Below are 23,287 nucleotides of genomic sequence, written 5' to 3'. Positions count from 1 at the left end.
TAAGATTCATCAACCTTTGTTGCCAGGACATGACAAATTGGTCATACTCTGGTTAGCATTTAGAGAGCAAACAGGAGATAATATAGGAGACTTTCTTATAGACTAGATATTCCAATCTCTGATATTGATTTATACCCTCACTGACTCTTAAGATGAATGCAATTTCATGAGCATATATATATATATATATATATATATATATTCATTCTCAAATAGAGTGGAAAGAATTCTCTAAAATTAATTGATTCTATTACATACATCATATACATGTACTCATAGTGTTCATTTATGATAAAAATTTATTAGAGATGTGTATGTCCTTAGCCAAAAGAGGAGTTTATTATATTCTTACAGGACTTTAGACCCTTATGCTGACAAAGGATTTAGACTATATTTCCCTCCTTAAGCTTATGTGTATTAAGTGTGTAAGACTTTAGATTTTAATAAATTATTTCCCTACCAGCATAGCATGGATATTCTGGGACAGCAAGCTATCAAAATATAAGGTGTTATTTATAATTTTCTCTTAATAATAATTAGCATCAATATTAAATTTATCAAACTCGGACCCGAGCCGAGTTGAAAGATTAAATTAAAATCTAGCTCGTTTATCTTAGTGAGCTATGTCAATTTTCAACAATTACATTGTAACACATATTTTCATCCATTTCCTTTTAAATTACCCATATCTCACCCCTTTAGTATCATTTTCCAGCATAGACAAAATAGTTATGAATTTGTTGGTCTGATGGGATTTGGTTATAATTTGTGTTCTGGAAGTTTAATTTGATCCTATTTTGTTAGGCTTTGGTTCATCATCATCATCAAGCTATTTTAATGGTTTAATCTTATTCTACATTTGATATTCCTTAGCAAATAGAGAGATTTTTTTAATATAAATAATAAAAAATAAAGGGTGTTATTTGTAACTTTCTCTATCATTAATCTTTAGCAAATAGCAACAATACATTATGGTTATTATTTCTTTCAGAAGAGTTAGATAGTTGATACCATATTTTTAAGCCCGAGCCCAAGCCCAAGCCTGAGCCCGAGCCCGAGCCCGAGCCCGAGCCCGAGCCCGAGCCCTCCTCACGTGCTCACTAATTTTTCTCTTGCTTAGTTTAATATTGCCAATGTCCCTCGCCTCTGTTCTTTTCTTGAACCGGAGGATTCCTCTCATTCCCTCCTCGGTGCCAAAAACCCTCCAATGTCACCTCCTCCTCTCCTCCTCAACTCTCCTCCTCTCCCTCGTCTCATCCCCTCGCCACTCTTCTCCGCTCCGTCGTCATATTCCTTCCCATCCTTTCAATCTCCGATCCCTCTCCTCCGCTGCCGCCGCCCTCGCCCTCGTCCTCGCCCTCGCCGCCGTTGCTTCCTCTCCTCCGCTCTCCCCGCAGCCGACCACCACCTCCTGCAGGCACTCGTGAGCTCATCGGGTAACTCCCATCTCCCCGCCGTTCGCTCCTACGAGGGCGACCTCTCTTGCCTCACCCTCACCGGCGCCGTCTCCTTCGACCAGGCGCTCACCGCAGCCGCCGCGGACGGCGGATCCGCTGCGGAAGAGCACCTCTCCTCCGGAGTCTCTACCATGGTCGTCGAGACCGTCTTCCCCGGGAGTCCTGACGAGCACAGCACTGTTTCTACCAGGCTTGTCAGTTCTTGATTCCCACCGTTCTCAGTCAGAATTTAGTTTTCATTTCAATGCCGCGTTAAAAGTTGCTTCTTTCGCAGTTTCTGCCAGCCAAGAATGTGAAAGAGAAGGCCAAGCAGCTAAGAAATACTTTTTCTGCAGATTTTCTATCAGAAAATTCTACCATGTCGAAGAACATACTCGCGATGACCTTCAGGCAAGTCGTGTTGGAGAATCTATGGAGCTTTAGGCTTGTGCTCTTCTGTCCAGGGACGAAGAGGGACATGAATGATCTCGCTAAACCAAGAGAGGTGTTTAATTAGATTCTCTAGGTTTATGTCTATACTACTCTTTCTTCTTTAGTTAGGTTGCATTAATATGCCGACACGTTATTCAATTAGCAGGCTGTAACAAAATTTAGTGTTAGCTCGTCAAATGAAAGGTTCCTTTCCTCACTCGCTGAAGCTGTTTGTTCCTGTGTTATTGAGAATACCCAAAAGTTTCACCTTGGAAAATTGGGCGGCCTGGCATCAAATAATGTGTTTGGTTGGTTTCAGAAGCCCCAAAGTATCTGCTCGGCTGATTCTTCCATCTTTATAACTAGATTGACTGAAGGTGAGATAGTGAAGAATGCAAAGAAGCAGATGCAGAATTTTAATCTTCTGCAGGGGAATTCTTCAGAAGGAGATAGGAAATTAAAGCATAGGTGGTGGCCGCCGCCTAATTCTAAGAGGCTGGAGAAACTGGGGGGCCCTGGATTTGTTGATTGGACAAATGAGTTCATTCCTGCTTACAGGCTGCAAATTGATGCCAATATATATAACGATGCAAAGCTTGAAGGGTGGCAGGAAGTGAATGAGAATAGGTGGGAAGTTCTTTTAACCCACTTCCAAATGGTATACTAATTCTTTCCTCGAACTTGTGGTTCAGTGTTCTAGGTCCTGTAAATTTTAATTTTATGCAGCTTATATGATTTCTGCAGAGCCTTAGATAACTGGTACATCATGCTATTCACCTAGTCTGTCCCATTAGATCAATAAAGGTAACAGTTTTTCTGCTATTTTCTGATTGTTTCAGGTTTAACCCTTCCTAATGATCCTCAAGATACATGAGGCATAGCTGTTGTCTGAAAGAGTGAGAAAGACGATACCTTTTTGATTTAGGGGTTTTCTTCTTCTTCTTTAAGTCACACTTAGGTCAAAAAGAAATCTGTTAAAAACTTCTACATGCTTCAGTCCCAATTAATATCATATTGCTTATTTTATTAACATTGGGTGGCTGTTCACTGTATTGATAAGATTCCCCTATTATCCTAGAGGTATTAACCCTTGTATTCCGTTGTTGACATGTATCATGCTATATAGACACTTGAGGACACCTCTTCTTATTTAAATTTTACTCTTGCAATTCTGATGTTGATTTTGGCTGCAAAAAGAAATAAATGAGGTACAAAGGATAATTCCTTAGATTAGATGGAGCTTCCTGTGCAAACTAGGTTTGATCAATATGACAATTACAGATTCTCGTGTATCCTGGTGTCATGTCTGCCACTTTTGTGTTGAATCTCTGTGCTACTGTAAGTTTTTTAAATTGTTTACAGAGATTGGCAATTATGTGCTAGTAGTTATACTGCATTCTTTTCTAACATAATAAACTAATTTAGGTCATCAGATATTGTATTTAAGCACTTTGTAGATCAAATGATAGTGTTCCTTTTAGAATCAGGTTTTTAGTGAATATAGTTCAAAAATGTTGCACAAGCCTGCTTTGACTATCCTATCATATCTAATTGCAGGTGGAATTGGGAAACATTCTTGACATGTATTACGAAGATCGATATACACTGCCAGAGAAACAACTTTCATGTGGCTTGATTTCAGAATCATTGAACATCACAAAGAATAATGTAGGTTCACACCTTTATTTAATCTATTTGCTAAGCAAATTTTATTTACTGCACTAATCCAAGAAAGCTTGAACATTTATGTTTATTTTCTTTAGTTGTTAGTAGAGGTGTAAATGGCCCGAGCTTGAGCGAACTGGGCCCAACTCGACTCGGCTCGATTGTCGTATTTTTCTAGCTCGAGCTCGATTCGAGCTGGAAAAGTTTAGGTTGGTTTGACTTCATCACCAACTTGATGAAGCTCGAGTCGAGCTTGACAGCTCGACTGCTACTTCCTTCATTGTTGGCCTTTCTTCTCCACTGATACTTAAGCATGCAGTTGCTAGCTTAGCGAATTTTTTAATCAACTTCATGCCTTCTTCAATTATAATTTGATCGTCTAGAAGTTCATGGAGCCGATCCGCCTTCATGGTAGATATGAAATTTGATGAGAGGCTTCTCTCTTCCTCGAGTGCTGCATAACTAAATAAGCTGAAATAGAGTACCATTAGGGACAAAATCATAGATCAACATGGGGACTTCTAGCTCCAAGCAACAAGTGAGAAGCTTGACCACATTCCTTAGGGAGGGTTTTGGCTGGGCATCGATGAAGTGGCGGAGGAGGGAGAGGGCCTTGACGGTGGTAGGAAGAGCTTGTTGGAGGGTTTGGCCCGGTCCCTTGTCGATGCCCTCTGGTTCCTCTTCTAAGTAAAGCCTTGGGTTGGAGTTGAGGAAGCGAAGGGTTTGGCCCTCACTGGTGATGGAGAGAGCTTACTAGAGAACAGAGTGACAGAGGGTTCGACTGAAGGAGTCTTTGGTTCTTCGCAGAGCTCTCCATCCTCAATTGAAAAAAACAGTCACACTCACTTCCGCCGCGACCCTGCAAAAGCTCTCGTCGAAACCCTAGCCCTACTCTTGATACTGCTCTAGGCTCGACCTCCAAACTTTGACAAAGGGATGGAGGGAGAGAAGAGGAGCGGCTCCGGTGAGGATGACAACGGTTGAAAATAAAGAACTTAAGATTTGAGAGAAAGCCTTTATATATATATATATAATGGTACGGTATCAAGCCTAATTGAGCCGAGCTCAAGCAAGTTAGCTCCAGCTCAGCTCGGCTTTTTTGATAGCCCTAATTGTTAGTATATCTACGAAGAATTGGGAGCATGAAAATTAAGACTTTAAGCAAGGTGATGTTTCAATTTTCAATGTTAGCATGGGATATTAATATTGTATTATTATTTTTACTTAAATAATCTTTAAAGAGAATTGTCAAATTCTATCTCAAGCATTTAACTTGTTTATCATATATTTGCCAATAATAGAAGTTGTCGGATTAAATTAAGATTTATTAAATTAAAAAATGAAGAGTAAAAAGAGGATGAAAAATCTCAACTACCTCTAAGTATGCTTATCCTCCTCCCACATTTTTGTAGGAGGTTGCAACAAACTAAGTAAATTAAAATTAAAATAATAATTATAAAAAGAGTATCTATTACATCTCTCTAGTATCTCCCCCTATTTTCGATTATATATCAACATAAGGAGTATGAGTTCATAGCCGGTCCGTCGAGTTGTACCCTCGCTGGACTGTAGAGGTACTACGACTTAGGTTGGACCTTGAGACACACCATGGCAAACCGTCCTGCATGAGAGAGCATATGTTTTCTTTAGGGGAGTGAATGCCATGCCTTATAGGCCAGACAATTTTCGTTCTTTTTACTTTATTTTTCTACAGCTTAGTCATATCTCCTATTAGTCTAATTTATCCTCTAAGAGATTAGTCTATGTTACTATATCCTCGATTCACATACATATTAGTTGTCTAATTTAATTATGTATATATGTTAAATAGTGATTATCTCGTAAATATTTCCGATAGAAGTTACTCCACAGAACATGCAATCCTAATCAATGAGAATTAATCTTCCTTTCTTGCAGAGTTCCCTTCTGAAGACAATTTTTGCTATCGTAGCTGGTGGCTGCATCGTTGTTCTTGTTGGTATTGTTGCTCAAGTATGTTGGCCAAACCTTCTCAAGGACAAAAAGGCTTCAGAAGGAAATACTTTTGTTTCATCATCTGAAAGTTATTGCTGCCATCTCCATTCTATTGATGCTGTTGAGGTATGTTATGGATCCTTCTAAGAATTTTATATTATAAATCTTCTAGTTTGTCTAGAACAAAATACTTGTCCTCTTTTAAGAAGCTCAGTGAAATTGTCTATTCTTTTGATGTTAAAAATATAATGAGAGTAACTTTAAAATAGTAACTTAAGTAGGAGAAACTGATAAAGGTTTATGTACAGAGTAACCCAAAGTCAATTTAACAAGGAGGTCTTAAACTCTATGTGATTAGTCAAAGTGAGAGATTAGCTTTACAGTAAAATAGTTCAAGTAGGATAAAGATTGTGTACAAGAAGACTACCTGTAGATTAAACAACAAAGCCTTAGACTCTATATAGTTGGTGAATCTGCTGTGAAAGCCTATTGCAGGTTCTTTGGGTGCATAATCTGAAGATGATCTGTTAATTGCTTTTAGGAGAGCTGTTTCTTCTCCATTAGTAGCTTGATCATGGTAGCTTTCGTTCTTCAAAAATGGTGTAATGCTTTAGCCGTTTTGACAATTCTAGTTTGGTTTTTGACTATTTTGTTTTTTCTTTCTTATGTGAAAAAGCTAGAACATGATGTACAATTCAAAAATAGTTATCAAAAGTTAGAAACGATAATGAAAGATCAGGATTTACTACTACTTTAGGCTGGTGAAAACATCATTAAATGATTAAAAATCACATATAACTTCTAGGTAATCCGTGCATACACCGGTGGTCATTACAATTATCATTGCATTGAATGAAGAAACTACTGCTAAGCTGGGTGATAATGAGGTGGTCAGGTGTATCTAAATATCAATGTCATCATCTCGGGCATATCATATAAAGAGTCTAATGATTGTTGCGATATTCTATTTCCACCAATTGTCAATCTTCAAAATGTTGATTTTGGTCTTGGGGATATGAAGTGTATCACTGTCTTGGCTGTCTCATTCTTTGTTTTGTCTGTTTTAGTCTTAGTACTTTTTGTTCAGAATATATAAAATGCTCAATACAATTGATATAAAATTGGAAAAATGTCAAAAAGTCAGAAATGACTTCTTTTGTTTAAGTTCTCAACAAGATAATGGTAGTTCGTGATTATAGGATTTTTAGTGAAGATAACACCACATTGTTCTTTGTCAACAACTTAAATTAATTGCATGTAACATGGTTTGAAGTTTTGATAGAAGCTGATTTGTTTCAGTCGACTGAGACGGTCTTTGGACCAAGATAAAATCTTCTATCTTGCTGATTTCAATCGAAATCTGTATGGTTGATGACCAAGAGGTAGATCATTTATCATACATTAACAAACTAAAGGGTAATATGATCAATTCTCTAACATAAAACATGTATTTCAGGATGAACCTTTACTCCAGATAAGGAGAAGAACTAGATAGCTAAAGTTTACTCCATTCTAGTTACAGAAGCCAACTGAATCCAGTCACCTTTTCTCTAAAATTGTTTCTCATCTATTAAGCTATGTAGTCCTTTTATTAAATGTACATATTCTAGATGACTTGTTTAGCTGTTCTGAAGCTTAGCATATTTTCTTAATGACTCAGAGAGGGTAATCTTTGATGTGATAATCTTTCCTCGGCAGTTAGAAGCCTTTTGCATATCTGTTGTCAAGAAGATACAAGATGCACTCGGCTGGCCTGGTGAAATAACTGCTGATGCCAACATTGGTGCCTGGATTGGAGTTCTTCCTGGTTACTTGAAAAACAAGAATCTGGTGGTGCACTCTGCTTCTGGTGACAGAGAAGAAGATAACTCTTCTAGTGGAGAAAATATAATCCATGCTGAATTACCTACTAGTACAGCTTCTCATCTGATAACCGACAATTCAGATACTCAAACAGATTTACTGGACATTGCTAGTTTTCAGGTATTTTGATCACAAACCATTTTAATTTCTTCAAACAAGTAACTCTATCTCTTCAAACATTGTCGTTTACAAATGTGCCGAAACTTTACCATAGATTGATCTTATTCTTAATTGTCATTTTCTAGTCCAGTAACATTAATAGTTTGGCTCCCATGAGTCATGATGCAACTGGAAGGAAGATATTTGAAGTTAAATCAAAATAATTTCTGATGTGCTTAGCATATTTGTTATTAGAAGTTTATAATTAAGCAAATTTACTTTTCATTATAACACTAAATATTGTTTGATATGGATTAATAGGATAAGTATTAACATAAGGTAGCCATTAAATGACTTAAGGCATGAAAGTGCAAAATATTCAACTTTTTAATATCCAAGGATATCTTTAAGGGAAAAATTCTAACTCGTATAGCTTAGCCAAGATTAAAAGGCTTCTCACCGAACTTTTGTGACACTGAATCCTCTTGTAGTTTTCATCCGTTTGTAATTGCCTTATAGTTGTTAATTTTAATGCAAACATACCGAGATGCCCTATTTGATATATAATAATCTGTCAAAATTTTTTCTTTGGTGAAAATCTATGACTTTCACTTCTTTCACCCAAATTCTACTCATTTCTAAATTTTGGAGATTGCAAATATTTCAAAAAAAGAAGTGATAAAGCATACAAATGTTACGACTTAAAAACAGAGTCATGACCGGCCATGTATCTCAATACACTTGAGATACACGAAGCCTTAATAAAATTGGGTTAATCCAAACCTAAGGCTTGGGGTGGGCTGTAATTGGCTTGCAGTCCATTCAAGCCAATTCATGGGATGGGTCCAAGGCCTAAAACCCAATAATTTGCTGGCTGAGCTATGGTTAGCTCATAGCCAACCCAAACGTAATGAGTGGTTTGGGTTTAAGACCCAAACCCACAATATTCATGGATTGAGCTGTGGGCTAGCCTGCGACCAATGAACTAATAATTTGGTTGGGTCCTTTGGATTCGAAATCTAGGTCCGAACCCATAAATAAAAGAATAGGGCGAGCTTGGTTAAATCCGAGCTCACCATTCTCGATGAGTCCACTGGAGATGGTTGCAGAAGATTGCTGGCAATCTCTGTTGTCGGTAGTTCGTCAACCGCACCGACGTCTTCCTTATGGCCTCAACAACCGAGACGAGGAGAGGATAAATTGGTCATGGTGACCGGCGGTGGGAGGGACCCAAATATGGTTGATGACGATCCGAGCCATGAGGGCTCCAAAGGAAGGCATTTACGGCTCGAGGTGAACGACATGAAGCTTTGGTACATGAGCGGCAACGACTTAAAGCCGTAGGCTGGCTAGATTTGCGGACAAAGCCGCAAGCACAATGAATTTAGGTAATTATAATCTAACCTATTCAACTTTAATTAAATTCGTGAAAGTGAGAGAGGATTGACCGATGAGTTGTGTAGTGGTCTCTGATTACTCTGGCAGTTTGATTCCATGACGTGACTTCGACGGGAAGAAAAGAAGAAGAAAAGAGGGAGAAAAGGGGCTGAGGTAGATAAAGAAAAAAGGATTTAGGTTTAAGGTTTTTTGTTTTTTTTTTAAAAATTATAGGGAGCGATCGAATTAAATTCAAAGTGGCCAAAAATTCCGTGGCCATTACTCTCATCGCATAACGACGAAGGAGAGGGCACATGCACCCACTCTCTTTTCTTTTTTCAGTTCATATGACAATTGTTGAAAACTTACAATTTGACAAAAAATCACTCTCGCTATTATCTTTGGATGATTGAATTTGGGCCAAATTTACAAGGAAGTAAAAAATATATTTTTCCTATCTTTAATCAAGTAAAAGTATTTGTTAGCTGTTATTTAACTTTAGAATTTTTACTTTCTGAAAATAAAAATGTCATGATTAGTGATGCTTGGTTCCATCGTATTTCCTTTTTCCATTCTATCACTTGGGTAAAAGAGATTGAATATGTTTTCATATAAGCTGATTAAAGCTCATCGTGGTATAGAAGTTATATTTTGTCAAAAGTTGGGTATAAAATGCCTTGAAAATGAGCTTGCTATTTTAGAAGTTAGCTTAGAAATTGGTTAAGCATGCATCCATGGCATATTATTCATTTGTCTTACTGTACAAAAATCCACTTCCTCAAGCTCTTATGATTGGTAACGATATCTTTAAAGATCATTGTACATACTACTAGTTATTTACTTACAGAAATATGACAATTTATGATTAATAGTACTTGAATCCATGATATAACATTTGTCCAACCTGTCACTAGGATACAAGGGGAGACAACAGCTACATTGGAATTAATCAAATAATCTATGGAATAAAGTTTATTAAGTATATCACATTCTTTTTCAAAAAATTTATTGACAAGTTCATAGAAATAAGAAAACATGCTTTGGGTCTGTAGTTCAATAATCCAACTATTTCTTAAGCTTGTTACTATTTTATTCAAGTATAGAGGATATTCTACTCTTCATTCAATTAGCTCATTGAGTACCTGTTTTCTTCTAGGTGGTATTGTCAGGAGATGGTAAGATAGTAGGTTTTCAGCCAACAAGCCGCACAGCTGTCAATCATTGGGGCTCCAATCCCCTAGCAAAGATTTTATATGATGGGCAAAAGCTTTCTCCTGGTTTGTTCTGTGTTTATAATTGCAATATTATTTTCTGTTAAAATGTGAAATTCTTCAAATATTTTCAAACTGGATTTTTGCAGGTCTTTTGGAGCCAAAACTCAATATTCCCCTTCCAAGTGGGGTGATTCTGATTGAACTTCTCATGTCTGTAAAACCCGAATCCTCTTTTGCACTGGCAAGGCCGGTCCAGCAGATTCACTAAGTGATTATCTTATAGTGAGTTCCTTTTCTAGTAGAATACTTCCTATTTGGGTCTTCCGGCTAAGATTCCTTTACTGCGTCACAATCTTTTACTCTCAGCTATTAGTTCCTTCTTTTATTAATTTTTGCTGCTGCTTTATGCCATCACATATACCTTGCAGGAATCACATACTATTATAAATCGAGGCATTACGGACCGAAAGAAACATTTTGTGGTTCATAAGTTATGATCCGCTGTCTGTAATCAAAAGGAGAAACCTCACAAACGAATTGTTACTTCAGCTGACTCCTCAATGTGTAGCAGCTTGCTGTCGTTCTAATGATGTTTGAAGTTCATGAGATGAGCAGGGTGGACATCAGACTGCCAGGATCAAGAAGCTGGATTAACAGTGATGCACAATTGTTCTTATTTTCATTTGGCATGATCCTGAAAATCTGGACCATCATTTGGGTTCTGGTTCTCAAAAAGACAAACCTTACAAAGCACGAAACACCTATTATGTAGATGGAATGGAGTGTCATCAGTTTTATCTCCTATACGAAGCTACTTAAAGGTGATTACAGATTTATCAGTTTGGCACAGGTGATACAAAGTTATTGGCTTTCCTTTACTTGTCACGTTTACTATTTAATTCCACGATATTCTTTTAGATCAATTGTACTTTCGTCGTGGACTTGGCTCATTAACTCATTCCACCATACAATTTAAGTCTTACAATTGTCATGAACTGTAAGCTCTACTAGAAATTTTTGTAGAAAATATGTATTCAAATAGTTCCAAGACTGAGATATCCACTCTCCATTATGTCCTGAGATGGTGCAGCCGTGCTGAATATAACAAAATAAAAGAAAGATTGGACATTTGACTTGATGCTCCATGTGATATGTAATCTAGTTTTAGAGAGTGGAAGTGTAGAAAAGATGGAGAAAGATTTAGTTAGTTGCCTTTTCTTTTTAGAAAAAAAGAGAGCCCGGAGGCACATATTTCATTCTAACTTTAAACAAGGCTTAAATCACAACAGGAGGGGACTCTTTGACACTTGATTATAACCCCAAGTACCTAATGTCAACCTATGACTCCATCATGATTTAGCAGTTATAGGTACACAACTCTGATCTACAAGAAAAATAAAGACATCTGTCGAGAAGGGAGGGACAATGGAGCAAGAGTGGTGACGATGGGTTGGGAGGAGTGGTGGGAGGAGGAGAGAGAGGCTGAGAAAGAAATAGGAAAGGGGAAAAAGAAGGATCTCAAAAGGGAAGCAACATGCAAGTGGTAGCGCCAATGGGGAGAACGCCGACGCCAAACTAGTGTAAGTGCAAGAAAAATATAATCATCCTATTTGTTTTCCCCCTGGTGTGTTCTTAGGGATTAGATAGAGATAATTAATTGTCTAATGAGTTAAAATAAATAGCATACTGAATAACTAATATGTTGCTATTGATAGGTAAAATATAAAAAATAAAGCATAGCCCTGATATATTTATAGGAGTAGAGAGTGTCAAGTTAACTTGTAGCTTTCGCCAAACCGGCGGTCTAAGACATGTCTTTGAGAATATCTAAAGGTAGAAAAATCGAAGATCAATCTACACTTAATAGATGGGGAAAAGAAATCTATGACGCATAACTCTACGGCACGGTTAAACAAAGAAACCAAACAAAAGCCACAAAGGGCACGATGCTTAGATCTGGGCATCAAGAAGCAAAAGGAGATGCATTGAATTAAAGCACAAGCAACACAACAATGGTAGCTGAAAAACACTCAGACAAAAACTGAGCATGACAATCATGGAGAGACAATGGTGGCTAACCAGGAGGAGGGGAGACACAGCAACCTGAGGGACTAGTAGAGTAGTTCGTGGGCAGGGGTGTGGTAAGTGACCGTGCGGGAGAGGGGGTGGTGTAAGGTGGTGGCGGAGCAACAAGAAACAACAAAGCGAAAAGGTGGCAACGGAGGTTAGAGTCAGATCGAGAACAATTGTCACATAGAAGGGGCGAAGTTAGGAGGGCATCAGAGAAGAGAGGCAGCTAGGGGAAACCGAGAGGAGAGACATGGGTGGAGAAGAAAACTATATGGGAAAACTCCTCCACTTCCCGCCAATGATGAGAAATCCCTCTAGGAGGGGGTAAGGAGGTGATCGAATAATAAATTATAAGACAACTTGCTTAATCCATGTGCCATGAATCAAGGACTTTTATTCTAAAATTGAGTTATTACACATTTCCAGCCTTGGGATTCTTGCAGGATACAGATGATAACGAGTAAAAGAACAGCCTTCTCCTTCACTCTCCGTCAGATTCCTAACCATGCTGGCTGTGGAGAGTCGGCGAATTATTCTACATATTAATGAAAGCAGCAGTCGAAAGTGGAGTTGAATGATCAACTTGTTGACAGTATTTGATGAAGTTTGAGATGTTGGCTTGAATCTCATCTTTGGTTAAAAGCAGTGCAGAGAATCGTTCTCTATTCATTACTTAGAGAAGACCATGAATTTGCTTCAATCCAGTCGAACGCAATTGGACTCAGGAAAGCATCTGGAATTCCAAAAGAATTCACAATAGCAAACGCATGGGGCCTTATATCACTGCACAGCGTCATGACTTCTTTCCGTACGGCAGCGGCATTGCCCACTGATAGGTATCCATATCGAAGAAAAGATGCAACCTCTTCTATGCAGATTAAGGCATACATGGACCTTAGTAACCCCAACACATCCTACAAGAAATAAGCCCTTGGTATAATGATGTATACATGCTTAGAATTGCACCATAATAGCAGTTCTTTTAATAGTTATGGGGCAGAACGCTTGCTAATTGAGAAATGATACATGCTTAGATAATGTCAGTAAAGTAAGCAAGTTAAAAATAGATTTACCTTCAAGGGACCAGCTGGTAAAGTCATCTCAGCCTCCAAGACTATTTGCAATATCGTGCGCTCAGTAAATGCTCTAGCTAATTCTTCAGCAAGCTGATAACTCTGATGCACGGATAACAGAGGCAAAATGCTTCAACAAAAAATTGGTTAAGACAGTTATAACAGATGACTTGATCGAGCAATAAAAATCTTACAAGCATGATTGCATTCTCCTTGCTTTCTCCCCGAGACTGATACTGAGAAACTTCATCAGCAAAGCGCTTAAGCAAGTCCCTCTCTCGCAAGCAGAATATGTTGGTCTTAAAGACAAATAAAGGAGTTAGATCACTGGTGAGGTCCTCTTATGAAGCTAATTATAAGAGGCAGTATTAGGTACCTGGAAAGTGGAACTCCTCAATGTAGAACTTGTTAGCTTCTCAGGAATAACAGGACAAGGTGTATTCATGTGCTCCAACCCCAGTCCTTTAAATGGTTTCTTCCTCTTCTGAACTGCCACATATTCTGCTAGGAGGGCTTTGCTAACCTGTCTCAACAAGACTGAATTAACTTTCCATGCTTTTAATTAAAAGGAAAACAAAACATCCAACTCAACCTGTAGAAACAAATACCTGCTGCATTAAAACATTATTGTCGCCCTCAAAGGTGGACTGCACATCAAATTCACCTTTTAAAACTCCTATACGGTTCTCTGTCTTCAAGCCTTGGCCACCACAGGCTTCACGACATTCCTGATACAAGTAAAAGCATCTTTAATTAAGAATTCTTTCACTGAATGAAATAAGAAGGTATATGTAATAACTGTAGTACCACCTGAAGAGTAGTCATGTTTTGCCAGGTAAGTGTAGCTTTCAGAGCACTAGAATATATATGTACAGCTTTGTTTGCCTCTGGAGTCCTCTTCAGGTATATCTGCTTCAGATAATTGCTGGCGCAACTCATGGCACATCTGCAGGTAAAAGAAGGGTTATGTCAATAGACTTGTAAACATCTCCTGCTAAAGGAATGTTCAAATTCACTTATCATCATCTGTACTACCGTGTTCCCTGAAAACTGAATTGCAACTATAATTGTATATATGTAAAAAAAATTCTAACTTGTCTAACAAGCAGAGGCCATAACTTGCATAAGACCTCAAGTTTCAACTATTCTCTTCAATTCAAAACAATATTACTAGCTAGGATTTCAAAAGACATCCAAATATCAATTTGGCAAGGTTAAAAATACAAAAATGGACCAGAGTAGGCCAAATTAGGTAAGATCTAATTCAGCTTGGTGAATATAGTTCATTAAATCTAGAACAACCACCAATTGATCTGATTAAATTGAATCAGAGATGCCTAAACAGTCAACGGCCTTTTTAGTTGACTATTAGTAAAACTTAAAACTCCGATCAAATCCTGAATTTCAAGCCAGTGCAAACCTTAAGATAGCACACATATAAAATTAGGACAAACAATTGAGGAATAAGTACTACAAAGTTAATCTGATAAAAAAAACATTACGTCTTTGCAAGTAATGGCAAGAGACGCCGTTGATGACTAGGATAGTCTAGCAACAAAACTTCTGGACTATTTGGTGAGATTGAGAAAGCCCGTCTTGACAGAGCATACCGCATTGCAATTGCTAATCCTATCTGACAGCAGAATAATGACACGAGTTAGTAGCAAATGTATGACAGAGTCACGCTGTTTCCCAGAATTTGAAGCATAAGACAGAATGCATCATCCTTGAGACTCACCTTTGATACATAAATTGAACTAACAGCAATGTTTACACGACCAAATGTCAGTGGTGCCATAAAAGCTGCAAACCTCTGGAACATAAAGGCCAGCATTAAGAGCGTAATCAAGTTCTTAGTTACAAAATTACATTTGCCATGCACTAGAGGTGAAGCAAATTTCAAATGAAACATATGAAGAAAGTAATTTCATAAATTTCAAGTGTTCACCTGATCTGGGTCCTTTATTGAGCTTATATACTGACCATCTTGCGATACATCAGCAACTGAGTTTAGCAAGTTTTCCCGAGGTACACGAATGTTGTCAAACCTAACAAAACTCATGTGGTTATATAATAGATAGTAGACACATGGCAATTCTTAATATAATAGACATCCTAATCTCAGAAATGTCATGACTCACCATATACGGCCATTATCAACTCCATTCAATCCAATCTTATGACCGCAATCAGCAATACGCACGTTAGGGCATATATTTCCATCTGCATCTCTTATTTGAGCTATGAAAGCATGGACTCCTTGGTTTTGTCCATTCATATATAGTTGAGCAAAGATAACTGTGTGTGTAGCATGCTGACAAGAATAGATGAACATTTCAATGCAAGAGTAGGATATGTTGACACTTAACACACAAGTGGAAGAAACATCAGGTACATTTTGTATCCACATGAAAATATAAAATTGCTTAGTAAAATCATATAACCACAGAAGAACAATCAGTCATCATTCTTACATTAGCAGCCCCTCCTATCCAATATTTCTGAGCTGACTCACAAGGAGTGTTTATGACAAATTCTCCAGTGTTTTTGTCGTAGTCTGCAACTGTCTCAATTCCCCGCACCTTGATGCACATTAAGCATATAAATTAGAAAAGGAATAGAAGCAGAGATATTAAGAACCATGACTGAATCAAATGATTTGACTAAAAAATTGCCACATACATTGCTCCCATGGCCCAATTCAGTCATTGAAAAACAACCCTTGACTATGTAATTCTCAGTGTCCTTCAACCATTTGTCGTGATGACGCTTGGTGCCTAAAAACTGGATTGCACCACCCCTGTGGTTCATCAGAAAAACCTTATAAAAAGTTCCTACCTCCTCTTTGCTATCAAGAAAAAATGATGGGGTCTAAAAGAAGGCATAAAAGACTTTCGTTCTTTGAGCATCATACCATACTCTACCGAAATTGGGAACAAACAACAACAAGCTAATTGTACAGAATCAAGACTATGGAAAGCCAATTCAGAAATGTACATGGCCCGAAAAGGGAAAAATTCTTCAATAAAAAAATGAACATGTGTCAATACATTTCGAGGAAAATTGTCAGACTTCTTTGGCATAGGTTCTAAGCTGCTTGTTTTTTTTTCTTTGTCACTCCTAATTCTCACATATCCTTGTATAAATTGTCTAGATCGACACAATTAGAACTTATTATATAACACATATCAAAATAACTAAACCAGTTCAGAAACAAATAACTCCCGGTCAAAGGAAGTTACCAGGATTTTCTTATCCGACCTAAAGATTCAAGAAGTTGGAATACGACTCACGATACGGTAAGGCCGCCATTTTTTCCCAACAAGCTGGTAAAGAGAACCAGCACATCCTATGCATAAAAAGAGATTTTTTTTACCGTCTTCATGTCAAAGAACAACCAAATTATCTTCTTTCATGGGATCCATTTGTACATAATAAATAAACTGCAGAATAACAAAAGCAAGGAGAATTTGAATCCCAACAATTTTTACCAGAGAAAGAAGTGGACCCCAACTTTGATCGCCAGCGAGTGATCGTAGATCCCGAGGCACTCCAAGAACGCCAACTTCCTCATATCATCCTCCTCGCTCTTCCCCGTGAGCCATCCATTGAAGACCCCTCGACTCGTCAAGTATCCGATCCGCCGCATCGTCATCTCCCTCTGCTGCTCCTTCGTCTGGTTGTAGTCCGGCGAGACAAAAACCCTCCCCCCGCGCTCTCGCGGCCGGAACAGGGGGCTCCCCTCCATCAAGCGGAAGAGCCAATCCCGCGCCTCCACATGGTGCCCGTCGAGAAGACACCGCAACTCCCCGGCGTCGAACGCCGGAGGCCTCTCCGAGATCTCCGGAGGCACGTAGTGGAGGCAAGGGGCGGGATCGAGGGAGGCGGTGGACGGCGGAGGCTCATGGCGGAGGTGGCCTGAGATGACGGTGGCTCGCCGGGCGACGCGATCGGAGAAGGAACAATCCATTAGGGTTAAGATACAAATCCAACGAGCGAAACTAACTCGCGCGGGGTTTGTTGTTGTCCTCGATCGGACAAAGCGCGTATTTATTATCGGGGTATGGGAATTGGATAGGAATGAACAAGGTATGGGGAATGGGGGGATAGAAGGACGGATAGATAACTATAGCTATATTTAGTCATCTTATCAGCCATAGTAGGAGATAAGGCGCGGTGACGGACGTTGAGTATTCCGCTAGACAACTACCTACGCATGCTAATTTATTTATTCACGTCAGATAAGGCTAATTTATTCACGTCAGATAAGGTCACAATCGGATTGAATAGTTACTTTATCTGGCTTTCGGTCTCTAGTTTTGTCTCGGGTGGCGCGCGTTGCCTTTATAGAACAGGTCCAAATTTGATCGCCTGCATCCTCGGTGGCAGGAATTTACTGTAGTCTGGTACTTGGTAGACTGTTGATGGCTAGAAAGGTGTTTGTAGGTCTTCTTTTGCGGTGACGGCAGTAATGTGGTGTTTAGTTTGACCTGGTCGTTGGATTCCACCAATGGAGGAGAACTTCCCATGTGAATAGTTTTGGAATTTGAAGGTAAATCCTTGACCAACCAACCAGTAAATTCGGTAGATATCTTCTCAGCAATTAAGAATCTGTAATTATTTAGAGAAAATTATTTGATCTTTTGGTAGCCGAAAAGAATATAGCACATTTTGAAGCTCTAGATATTTAATTCAGAGCAATAGTTTAATGTTATATACAGTTTGAAGTTTACATTGAACGACTTTATATGTTGGTTAGAGCTTGATAGATTGACATTTTATATTTCAACCAAATTTAATCTTTTCGGAGTCTTAAATAATAAAAAATTAATAAATGCTTGTATAATTTTATTTTACTTTTTAGAAAAAAGCTCATAGATAAAAATATCATTAATGTCAGTGTTCGATAGCTCCGTAGCGATAATTATAGATCTATGCATGTATAACTTTCGAGAACACTCAAAGAAAGCAATAGAGAAGGTCACTAATGCGGACACTATTTATCACCATCAACAAACTAATTAGTTGAAAGAAAGTTAAACAAATTAAAATGAGAGGCAAGCTAGAAAAGAAAAACAACAATCAGCTCAAATGAGCACAAAATATTTGATGTGGATTAGTTTTAACATAGGTTCGACTCTATGAGAGATGTGGTTAGATATTTCTTCCAGAAACTATGTACATACAACTCTATTAGTTGAGGGAATCTCATCGGTTATACGAGATAACATATTAATTAATCCAAGTATCTCTTAAGTGTATATTCGACATTCATTGAGCCTAGTCAATTTGAGTCGGTTATTGTTTTAGAATTTTTCTATTCCATTTTCCAGGATACAAAGAAGAAAGTTGCTCGTGATAAACATATTCCATCGAAACGTAGAGATCCAAGATATGGAGGCAGTAACTTTCTCATTAAAAAAAGGTACAACTTGGCATCATATACTATGTATCACACCAGCATTTCTTGAGTTCCCACTATTTTCTTATATAGATTCTTGGGTTCTCAATCTATCTTGTGTCCGTGTGTCTGTGCCCTAAGTTTAGTTTCTTATTTTTTCATCTATACAGAATTCGATCCTACATCATCTATTATTTTAAGATTCGATACATCTGGCTTGTATAGAGTTATCACAAACATAGATTTCTAAGTTTTATTTCAATCTATTCGCTATTCGTGATTTTGGGAATTTCTTTTTAGTACAACTCTAATTTTTCGTTCTCGAAATATTTATTTACTGAGTTTATGATTAAATGATATGTCACATATATCATTTAATCCTATTTATTTATGTAAAACTAAACGGTATATAACATGATCTATTTTCTATAACATACACATGGTTCATGCTGATATTAAATTTGATTATAATTTTGAGTACTACTAATGATATATGCATAACCATATGCATGTATATCTCCGCATATAAAAATTATTTATAAACATAAAGTTACTTAATTTCTTATTAAATATAAATTTTTATAGCTAGTAAGTCGGAAAATTATTTTCATTGCATAAAGATAATCTCAATTTATATTTTGAGATTTATGTGCAAGCCAAAGCGACCTCAAATATTAAAATATAAAATTATAACAAATAAATATAGCATTAATAAAATCTTGCACTTTACCAATCAACACAAGTATTTATCTCAAAAAGAATCGATGTGATTTAGACTTAGAAGAAATATTGAGGTTTAAATCCAAAGAAAGTATGCATGAATTAAATTATATCTTTATAATTTTAGTTTTAATTACTACCCCTACGACTTTGGAGATCTTAGAATTCAATTTGACATTTAGTTATAATATAGGTTGATGGATCAAACACATTATATATTTATTACCATCTAATAGTAGCTACTTTATTGTAATATAAAATGAAACATTTTCACAAATCATATATTTTAATTGACTTGAGCACGAGTATTTGACTACTTGAGTAGAGAAAAGAAAACTAAGGGCTGGATTATTCCCTGGTTTTTGCTAATCTAACTTGCCATGGTCAACGTATACTTGCTAAATTGATTGAGGTACTTGACAAGCTTTCTTAAAACTTATTTACTCAAAAGGAGATCTCCAAAACTTATTACCCATGTTTTTCATATAAGATGTACTATATTTTTTTTTCTTTCATTTTTACCCAAATATAATATAACATCCAAAAATAAAAAATAAGAATAAAAAATCAAGTGCATGCTACGTGTGTGCAAAATTCTTATTCTTATTCTTCTCTTCTCTCCCTATTTTTCTCTATTTTTCTCTTATTTTTCCTCGGCATGTCATATTTTTTGCTTTTCTCTTCTCACCGTCAGGTCTCGTCGACCACATGATCTGGACTACCAATCAATTACCATTTATACTAAAGAGCTAGTTAACTGAGAAGCGGTGCTAGACAATTGAATTCTCCATAATATAGGAGTAGTGTAAATACTGGAAGGATGTTTATTTTATGATTTTATCGTATTCATATTATGCATGTAATATATTTATTTATTATTGAGAATAATTATGTTTATTTACTGCTTTATTATTATGCATGGAATATTGGATTCATTTTTAGGGCATGATAACTATGATGTGTATGTTATGTTTTGTTAATCACTGCACTATTTACACATATTACCATGTAATTAAGTTCTGTATCGAGAATGCTCTTTTACTTGCTCAACCTAGGGTCAGTAGGTCATTATGTTCAAGAAGAGACTATCAAGTATTGCGTGCGCTAGTTTGAGCAAGCGTGACACTATTGAATAGGGAGATTAGATATTGGATAATCATTAAATTATGATTGAGATGCAGGGGTTGTCGACCTAACAATACCTATTGATGTTTAGGTGAAGGCATTTGTGAGCGACGGCTCATAATTTTCGCACAGACGATGCGATGATGTTTGACTAAGGGCTTGAGCGGGTAGTATCGAGGCATGATGTTGACCTAATGTGATGGGTTTACAACTGAGATTCTTAGTTTGCGGTGATAGACAAATCAGTCAATTGTTCATCTGATAATGGGCAGGTGATACACCGCTAAATGCCTTCCCTCCTCGATGGGTGTTGCTCAATGTGAGCTTATAATGCTATTATGTGGTAGATCCGCATGAACTTGAGTTAAAGAACTTAATGATTTGATGATTTGGTGATGCATAATATTTTTTCTATTACTAAAATATGTGACCTATAGTTACGGATATAATGAGCATGTTATACGGATGTATTACTCTGATCATATTTGACATCTTTATATCATGCTACATCCTTCATTATGTTATGAATATATCTGTTGCACTTTTTGCTCACTATCTTTAGGTGGAATACTTTCATATCAGTAGATGACCTTAAGTTTGTGGAGGAATTGACAAGGATTATTTTATAATTTAGCTATTTATTCTATTCTTGTAGAATAAACTAGATGTTGATAGCAAACTGTTTGAGAAAGAGGGAGACCAGACCCGACCCAAATGAGTCAAGTTATATGAGCTAGCCCATGCGCGGGTATTAATATTAGATAGGGTGTATGTATATATATTTTAAGACTTATTGTGGCTTATGGTATTTTATGTTTTGAGTTTCTTTTCTTGCTCGAGTTATTTGGGAAAATTTTGAATTTTTATTTTATATATATTATATAAAAAAAGTAATTACCCGGTCACGTGAAAATTACATGGGTTCTATCCCATTTGAGGGACACATGTATTCCATTTGAGGGACACATGTATTTGAAGACAAATGTTTCATATAAAATGCTGATTTTATTAGCACTTTACATGAGAAATATAAGAATACATGTGAGAAAAGAATAAAAAGATTTGATTTGTATTTATCATATCCAAATCTAATATTTTTCTCTTATTTATCCAATTATTAGAAAGGATAAATATCTATAATTTTTATTTGATATTTAAATTGGACCTTTTGCATAGAAAAAACACAGTTTTTGATTTTATCACCAATGTCTACTTTAGGTTTTAGTTACATGTTAAGCTTTTTTATTTTATTTTTTTCTGACTTTGCCTGTAGTAAAGAGATAGAATTATACTAAGCATTTAATATAATTTGACTTTTTTAGTAAATCGTATAATTATATCATTTTTTTCTTGAGAAGACATGCACAATAATAAATTATGAATTGTGTAATAAAACTGTAAAATTGGGAAAAAAAGATATGTGTTCAATGATTATAAATTTTGTAACAAAACTGTTATAAACCATCTCTAGATCATTGATCTAAAAGCTTGGAAAGATATGGATTAGATATTAGTAATCCTTTTTAGTAATCGAATAAATTTGTCTTATACATACGCAAGGAAGGTAATTAGAAAAGAAAGAAAATGAGTAATTCTTTCTTTTATCAATTAGGAGTCATCCGAGATGAAAGTCTCATGCATAGTTTTGAATGAGAGAAAGAAGTGAGGAATCATCTTTTCGACTCTTTGGCTCTCGCATTCTAGTCGTTACTTTTCACTTGAAAGTAGCTACTTTAGATTAAGCCACATGAATTTTTATATTCTTTTTATCTCTAATAAAACAAATGACATATTATTCTAGAAATCCTAGCTATTCTTAGCATGATATCGAGAAATCTCGTTGCTATTACTCAAATAAACAAAACTTTCTAGAATCATTTTGAGAGATAACAAATGCATGCCAAAATTAATCTTCTTTATATAAATCATAATCCTCATAAATCGATGATATACACAGTGCCCAAATTAATCTTCTTTGTACTACCATACATATACGACACAAAATATATCTCGGAGATCAACAATATCATGAGACCATTTTGCTTTTTCTTACCTTAACAGCCAAAACTTCTATGGCTCTTACAAGAATGAAATTACTTGTTAATAATTAGAGGATTCCTTTACGATCACAATGTGGGAAGATCGCTACACCAGAGAGTGAGTTTGCTAGCCAAAATCGTCTACTAGGGTTTGCTCGGTTAGACTGGGTTAGATTTCTTGTCAATTTCGTGAAACAGGAAAGAAAGGCAAGTACATGAAAAGGGGAAAGTGGGGCCTTAAAAGACTATAAATTCGTTGAGGGTATATAGGTAATTTCATAAATTAATTTCTTTATGCTAGTTAAATAGATGACCTGGTTAACTCATTAGGGGTATTGTTGGTCATTACATTTTTTCCATCATGGACGATACTCGTTTCACTTTGATCCAAAGTTTAGAAGTGACATTGTAACCTAAAAAAGTTTAGGGGGTCTTCGTGAAAACCGAGTATAGTTCAGGGGGTGTCCGTGTAATTAACCCTTCATTCTTTGATACGATTTGGACTTCACTGATGTCGTCTCGAGCAAGGATACACTTTATGTGTGTCTTTTCTTATTGTTTTAGTGTTTTATTCAAAGAAAAATAAGATTTTTGTAGATTGCGTTGGAACACAAGTGGATGCGTTTGAACGTGCTTGCAAATGCCTACGAGCATTCACAAATACAGAATGTAAATTGTGCATTTGAACGTAGCGCTCGAACGCGGTTGTGAACTTCTACAGGTGTTCATAAATACAGATAACGCATTTGGTGCGTTCAAACGCGGTCGACAAAAATCCACTATTTTTTAGGGTTAATAA

General features: G+C 36.7%; 2 protein-coding genes across 3 annotated transcripts; one reads left to right on the top strand and one right to left on the bottom strand.

Annotated features, from left to right (window-relative positions):
* The first annotated feature begins 1,157 nt into the window (after positions 1 to 1,157).
* LOC140779610 (uncharacterized) lies at positions 1,158 to 11,051 on the top strand. 2 transcript variants are annotated; one of them, XM_073124771.1, is made up of 9 exons: positions 1,158 to 1,651; positions 1,732 to 1,941; positions 2,035 to 2,526; positions 3,426 to 3,536; positions 5,451 to 5,633; positions 7,206 to 7,490; positions 10,003 to 10,123; positions 10,207 to 10,342; positions 10,489 to 11,051. In XM_073124771.1, exons 1-8 carry the CDS (start codon positions 1,208 to 1,210, stop codon positions 10,326 to 10,328), a joined length of 1,968 nt encoding a protein of 655 aa, XP_072980872.1. In that variant the 5' UTR covers positions 1,158 to 1,207; the 3' UTR covers positions 10,329 to 10,342; positions 10,489 to 11,051. The 2 variants fall into 2 exon arrangements, with proteins under 2 accessions (XP_072980872.1, XP_072980871.1); XM_073124770.1 differs by having other exon boundaries at positions 2,032 to 2,526.
* A 1,453-nt stretch (positions 11,052 to 12,504) lies between these two features.
* Positions 12,505 to 17,349, bottom strand: LOC140778661 (acyl-coenzyme A oxidase 3, peroxisomal-like). The gene is made up of 13 exons (XM_073123478.1): positions 16,695 to 17,349; positions 15,886 to 16,003; positions 15,678 to 15,785; positions 15,345 to 15,517; positions 15,152 to 15,251; positions 14,942 to 15,016; positions 14,706 to 14,836; positions 14,014 to 14,149; positions 13,812 to 13,931; positions 13,580 to 13,726; positions 13,398 to 13,502; positions 13,204 to 13,305; positions 12,505 to 13,044 (listed from the first exon to the last, which is right to left on the bottom strand). Exons 1-13 carry the CDS (start codon positions 17,171 to 17,173, stop codon positions 12,793 to 12,795), a joined length of 2,046 nt encoding a protein of 681 aa, XP_072979579.1. The 5' UTR covers positions 17,174 to 17,349; the 3' UTR covers positions 12,505 to 12,792.
* Between the last annotated feature and the right edge of the window lie 5,938 nt (positions 17,350 to 23,287).

This window comes from Typha angustifolia, chromosome 15 (genome assembly GCF_048772165.1).
Source record: "Typha angustifolia cultivar Huaian chromosome 15, ASM4877216v1, whole genome shotgun sequence".
Lineage (NCBI taxonomy): Eukaryota > Viridiplantae > Streptophyta > Magnoliopsida > Poales > Typhaceae > Typha > Typha angustifolia.
Note: the sequence above shows the minus strand (reverse complement) of the source record. Positions and strands in the feature narration are given on the sequence as shown.

Coding starts and splice junctions, on each gene's coding strand:
- LOC140779610 (XM_073124770.1), top strand. CDS start 1,208: ATGTCACCTCCTCCTCTCCTCCTCAACTCTCCTCCTCTCCCTCGTCTC. Junction 3,537..5,450: donor TGAACATCACAAAGAATAAT/GTAGGTTCACAC, acceptor CCTTTCTTGCAG/AGTTCCCTTCTGAAGACAAT. Junction 5,634..7,205: donor ATTCTATTGATGCTGTTGAG/GTATGTTATGGA, acceptor TTTCCTCGGCAG/TTAGAAGCCTTTTGCATATC.
- LOC140778661 (XM_073123478.1), bottom strand. CDS start 17,173: ATGGATTGTTCCTTCTCCGATCGCGTCGCCCGGCGAGCCACCGTCATC. Junction 14,837..14,941: donor GTTCAATTTATGTATCAAAG/GTGAGTCTCAAG, acceptor TTCTGCTGTCAG/ATAGGATTAGCAATTGCAAT. Junction 13,503..13,579: donor TGAGGAGTTCCACTTTCCAG/GTACCTAATACT, acceptor TTTGTCTTTAAG/ACCAACATATTCTGCTTGCG.